Raw genomic sequence first — 6,000 nt, forward strand, 5'->3', positions numbered from 1 at the left:
TTTATTATTTCTACTAGAAGTTATGACTGAATTACTAGCAGTCTGCAGTAAGGGTACAGAAGGGGGTAACCAGTTGGGGGGGTGTTCCTGCGCAGTCTCACTCTATCCAATCAGTGCCGCCATTTTCAGACTGTGCAGGGACACCCTCCAACTGGTTACCACATAGCACACACCAGCCACCCTAAACAAATACAGGTTCCCGTGTTAAAAAACAAACAAGCAAGGATCTGTAATGAAGGAGATTCCCAACTTATTTCCACAAATCAAAATTAACACGAGTTCGTTATTTGCGCTGAGTTGAAGACAAGAGAGATACAATTGTTTACAAAATCTATATATTTATTTATAAACAAATTCAGTGCAAAATAATAATAAAATATAGAATTGGTGACAAACAAAGAATAAAGGGAATCTGTCACCTCTTTTTACCCTATAGAGCTGCGGACATGCACGGCTAGATCGCCGCTAGCATGTCCGCTAAATATACCTGTCCCATAAAGCTGTGTCCTTTTATTTTGTTGAAAAATTATAAGGTGCCCAAGAGGCTGTACTGACCTTCTTGGTGCCCAGCCACGCCCCCTGTGAAGGAGCCCAGCACCGCATGCGTCCTCCGAATCTCCTTCTTTCTTCACAGTTACATCGCCGTAATCTTGCGAAGCGCGAGTTCGCGCATGTGCAGTTCCTTCCCTGAGGCTGATGCCAGCACAGGGAGGGAACACTATACCAGCACTGCGCATGCGCAAGATTACGGCGATCTAACTGTGAAGCAATGAGGAGATTCGGAGGACGCACGCGGTGCTGGGCTCCTTCACAGGGGGCGTGGCTAGGCACCAAGCAGGTTAGTACAGCCCCTTGGGCACCTTACAAGACTCATTTACATAGCTCTAAAATCATTTTTTCAACAAAATAAAAGGACACAGCCCTATAGGACAGGTATATTGCGGACATGCTAGCAGTGACCTAGCCGTGCATGTCCGCATCTCTATAACCTAAAACGAGGCGACAGAATCCCTTAAGGATCACATAGGGGCACTAGCGTTCTATGTAAAAGTTTGTGTAATTACACTTCATTCTAATATTTTCTAAAGATCTAGTAGAAAGATAACCTTTGACCTAAGCTGTGGACAAAGCCCTAAATATGGGGGAAAAGGACATTAATGGATACCAACCGTCAGACATATAGTCTGCTTATAGATATACTACTCTAAGACCATCTTAATCTTCTTTCTCCACATACTTTGAAAGTGAGGTAATTAGTTCCAAATGCTTTTCATACATAACAAAAAAAAATTGTTGTATCCCACCTAATTCTATATATCTCAAAATGAAAAAACCTTGTTAATAATACATACTAATACGTTTCAATGGGTACACTCATACAATACATAATGACTATAGTTTGGATATGATGAAAGTACAGGTTTATATTTTACTTCCAACAAAATAAGCATATAGATGTTGCCTATAATATCCTGATATCATCACATTATTGCCGCTATTCTCACTACAATGAATAGTAAAGATACATCAGGCAACTTTGAAACAATCCCCTTTTCTATTCATTGAGAGAACACTCCGTGTCTTGTTCATTGTCTTTTGTAGAGGCCCGAAGTATCTTGATGGTACCTGTCTGAGACCCCCACAATTTACGACATGAGAAAGTTTATGTTAAGATTCCTGACTCTTCCTCATAAGTCTTTGTCCAAACAGAATAAACTCGCATTGACCTTCTAGCAAGCAGACAAAATGGCCACCATCATGCCTACATGCCAATCTGTAAAGCAATATGTATAGGCCTTTCAAATATTGGTTCCTTTCTGCCCAGTATTCCTGACAGTATAGACTGGGTGCAGCTTGAAAACCTGACCCTCCATTGGGATCTCCAAAGAAAGAAGGATCTTTACACAAACCGCCTGTGGTCAATCAAACGGTGTGCACTTACTGGCTGTCTCCTGCATGCCGTGTGCTCTGTGTCCAGGCATTGCAGTAATCCAAAGCATGCAGCATGCAGGAAAGCAGGCACCGCTGGACCACAGGCCGGACTGGCAAAGGATTCCTCAAAATCAGAAAAACACATTTCAGATGCACAATCATTCACCGGGCCAAATTCACCCAGTACGCTGTGACATACTGCTCGTTACGGTATAGTATCTCTGTACCGCTTACAAATAAATATGTCTGGGCCAGACACGATAAAATGCTGCAACCTCCTGAGCCAAATACCAGGTTACGCTCGCCCTCAATACAGTGCAGCATTAAAGACAGGAGTGCGGGACAAGCTGCAGGCAGTGGAGTGAAAATGTTTGCAAAGGGGGCACTAGATGCATTTAGGATTTTTGGCTCAAAAGCAATTTTGTTACAGGATTTTAAGATAATTCATGGTCAAAGTTCAACGTTGGTAAAGATTGTTCAGGAGGAGAGAGAGAGAGGCTGAGCCATCAGGGGAGCGGTCACCGAAGTTCACTGTAAATGGCTTCCTGCAGCTGCTATGTACACTGATATAGAGAAGCTGCAGAAACCAAAGGTTAATACGCTACCTGCAGCAGTCCTACGGTCACAGGCATGTGGCTCACCATGTGAGGTCCTTCAAGGGGCTGGGAACTAGCTGGTACCCTTTTAGTGTATGTCACACAGATGGATCCTGCCAGTCACCCGCTGATGTATATACTGTAGATGCCCAGCTCTTCTGTAGTCAGCAGTAACAGTAATCCGGCGCATCCGGAAGAGCCTGCATGCATACCTATAGGGGTTACAGTTAGAAAAAATGCCAAGGGTAGATTAAAATTCATTAATTTCAACTTGCCCATAGCTCCGATCATTGGACTCCCAAAGTGTTCATACCGCGCCTCCTTCTAATGGGAACACCCCGTTTACATGCAAATAGTGAACCATTTATAGAACAATAGACAGTCCTAACAGCGGCCATAGGTTTTCAGCAGCTGCCCCCATCAATTAGTGGTTACTAGAATTAGGAACGCCCCCGCACCCCTGTTGTTATGTAGTCCTGTAGGTGTCCTGGGGGTAGATAGTCCTAAATGGTGTCCTGGGGGAATCTAGTCCTGTTGGTGGTCTGGAAGTACATAGTCCTAAATGGTGTCCTGGGGGAATCTAGTCCTGTAGGTGCCCTGGGGATAGATAGTCCTAAATGGTGTCCTGGAGGAATATAGTCCTGTAGGTGTCCTGGGGGAATCTAGTCCTAAATGGTGTCCTGGGGGAATATAGTCCTTTAGATAGCCTGGGAGTACATAGTCCTGTAGGTGTCCTGGGAGTACATAGTCCTGTAGGTGTCCTGGGAGTACATAGTCCTGTAGGTGTCCTGGGAGTACATAGTCCTGTAGGTGTCCTGGGAGTACATAGTCCTGTAGGTGTCCTGGGAGTACATAGTCCTGTAGGTGTCCTGGGAGTTGTAGTAGGCATGTGGCTCTCCAAAATTACTTGTTGGTGCTGGAGAATCAGTGAACGGTACAGAAGCAAACTGTCTGACAACTCTGGGGCACAATAAGCAGGCGGAAGATCAGTTCAGGTTTTGCCCCATTGTCCCCCTATTCCCATGGGAACAACACGTTAGTGGGGAATCTGGTCTGAGATTCATAAATGTTTTTTTCCTGCTAGGGTTAGAAGGCTCCCACCATGTCCTTCTGACACTGTATGGGGGGACATGGACCAGTATGAGCAGGGGCCCTTAACTTTGCTATAGCCCCCAGTATCTCATAGTTGCTCTTCCTTTCTCTTCCTGTAGTATCTGCTGAACTTCCATATAAAGAATGTTGAGGAGGAGACAGCGCAGGGCCCTACAACAAGCACCTCATCTGGTTTCCCATAGTGTGTAGATCATCCTAGCGCCATAGAATTCCCAGCCAAGTGTACATTACTGTGCACGAGGCCTGCAGTATGCCATACGACAGACCCATCATGGTAGATCTGGCCCCAGAGAACTGTAACTCTAATATGTCTGCATGTGTACTTGCAGGACTGGGCATGGAGAACATTGGCGGTATCTTTGTGGTCCTTATCTGTGGCCTAATTATTGCTGTGTTCGTGGCCATCATGGAGTTCGTCTGGTCAACGAGACGCTCAGTGGACAATGAAGAGGTGAGGAAAGCTGCCACAGTGTGCGATGGTGCTGTGTTTCTGTCGATGGTGCTGTGGACCTGTCGAAGGTGCTGTGGACCTGTCGAAGGTGCTGTGGACCTGTCGAAGGTGCTGTGGACCTGTCGAAGGTGCTGTGGACCTGTCGAAGGTGCTGTGGACCTGTCGATGGTGCTGTGGACCTGTCGATGGTGCTGTGGACCTGTCGATGGCGCTGTGGACCTGTCGATGGCACTGCGGTCCTGTCCATGGTGTTCGTGTCTCGTGGTGTTTCTCACTGTATTGTGTTCGTCTACCATACAAAACGCTCCCCCACCCCCGCGCTGGTTGCCTCCTGGGGGCGCCACTATTATTTACACAGCACTTCTGCCCTAGTTCTGCAGTAGATGTTCTTTATGTCCCCCAGTGGTTGGTGCGTGGCGTTTCGCCCACTCTCCATTCCCCGCTGCTCTGCTTTCTTCTTCCCACACATTTCCCTCTTTATACTTTTGCCTTTCGTTCTGTTTCCATCTCTTTTTCTCATCTCTGTTCTCGTTCCTCAGATTTCCGTATGTCAAGAGATGCTGAGTGAACTTCGCAGCGCGGTGTCCTGTAAGAAGACATCACGTTCACGTCACCGCCGCCGGCCGCCACGTCACCTTCATGGGAGGACTCTACTTTCCCTCAGTCGACCGCCTCGAGCGACCAGAGAGACACGCCTCTGCAATGGACGCCTTTACCAGACCCACCAGCACCCTCCGGCTCCTCCTCCCCCTCCCCCTGCCCCAGGTGCCCAGCGGCTCCAGGAGGACGCCCCGTCTTCCTCTGGTCGGGGAGGGTGTGCCCATTTCAGAATCTGCCAGGAATGTCGGCGGATACAGACTCTACGAGGCCCGCCACCACTACCTAGACCACCGCAGTCTCCAAAACCTCCACCGCCTCCTGCTCCAGAGGACCTCACACCCCTCTCACATCACCGGAGACTGGCAGACCCTCTAGATGCCAGTGCCCCCGAGTGATGGTGGGGGTCACAGACACTGGTTGTATGGACCTTTAGTGTGACAGGAGGAGAGGAAGAGGCAGAGAATGTCGGGGCATCTGGACGGCGGACATCTGTCCTTTCCCCTGTTCTTCCCAACACTCTGTTTTGGGGTGGGGGTCTTCATGAAGCCTCCTCTGTATTCATCAGAAACACTGCGTTGCCTCAGTCTTACAATGTACGCTGTGCGTGCGAAATAAACTGTCCCCCCAACAATCCACCTGCTGTTTTTGACCATTTGTTAGTGCCCTGGCCATGACCGGAGGGTGCAGATATGGAGGCCTCTGTCCCTGCCCAGGGTCACCACATGCAGTAACCTGACAGCGGCGTCGCGGCAAGGAGAGCGTCATCCAGATGGGGTCGACCGCCATCGCTGACTGCCCTCTCTAGAGCGCAGGTTTAGATACTGAACCCGACATTGTGATACCTGATGACATGGCGGCAGTATCTCTGCAGTAGCCCCTTTTTCTATACGCACAAATCTGAGAGAGGAGCCGGGGCCATAACTGTCCGGCAATTGATTGCGACACAACTTGTGGCTTCGATGCAAATGAATTGAGTGGAGAGTATCTTGGCGTCTGTCTTATTACAGTGCCCCCCCCCCCCCTTATTACAGATTCACTCCATGAGAAACCCAGAGCAGGCCTTATTTCCTTGAAAAAATATCTTAGGGCATGAAAACTTTTGCAACCATGGTTAAAATTTCTCCAATAACAATCCATTTTGAGTATACAGCTCCCGTGCAGGGTGGGTAGTCGGATCCTGCAGACATGCTTCGAGGCGCCTTCACACACAGCAGAATCTGTTGCCGTGTCAGAGGCAGCTCTATTCTACAGACAGTAGAGGGGAGTAAAGTGCATTGCAAAAGTCTACACATCCCGGTGGGTAGTCGG

At 48.3% G+C, this 6,000-nt stretch overlaps 1 protein-coding gene across 1 annotated transcript in view; it reads left to right on the forward strand.

Annotated features, from left to right (window-relative positions):
* The window catches only part of GRIK5 (glutamate ionotropic receptor kainate type subunit 5), a 153,272-nt gene extending 148,185 nt beyond the window's left edge, over window positions 1–5,087 (forward strand). Inside the window, exons 18-19 of the mRNA XM_044278726.1 lie at window positions 3,971–4,092; window positions 4,632–5,087. Of these exons, the coding sequence (XP_044134661.1) occupies window positions 3,971–4,092; window positions 4,632–5,087 (578 nt within the window). The remainder of the gene's footprint in view (window positions 1–3,970; window positions 4,093–4,631) is intronic.
* The last annotated feature ends 913 nt before the right edge of the window (window positions 5,088–6,000 follow it).

Source organism: Bufo gargarizans, chromosome 2 (genome assembly GCF_014858855.1).
Source record: "Bufo gargarizans isolate SCDJY-AF-19 chromosome 2, ASM1485885v1, whole genome shotgun sequence".
In the NCBI taxonomy this organism is placed as follows: Eukaryota; Metazoa; Chordata; class Amphibia; order Anura; family Bufonidae; genus Bufo; species Bufo gargarizans.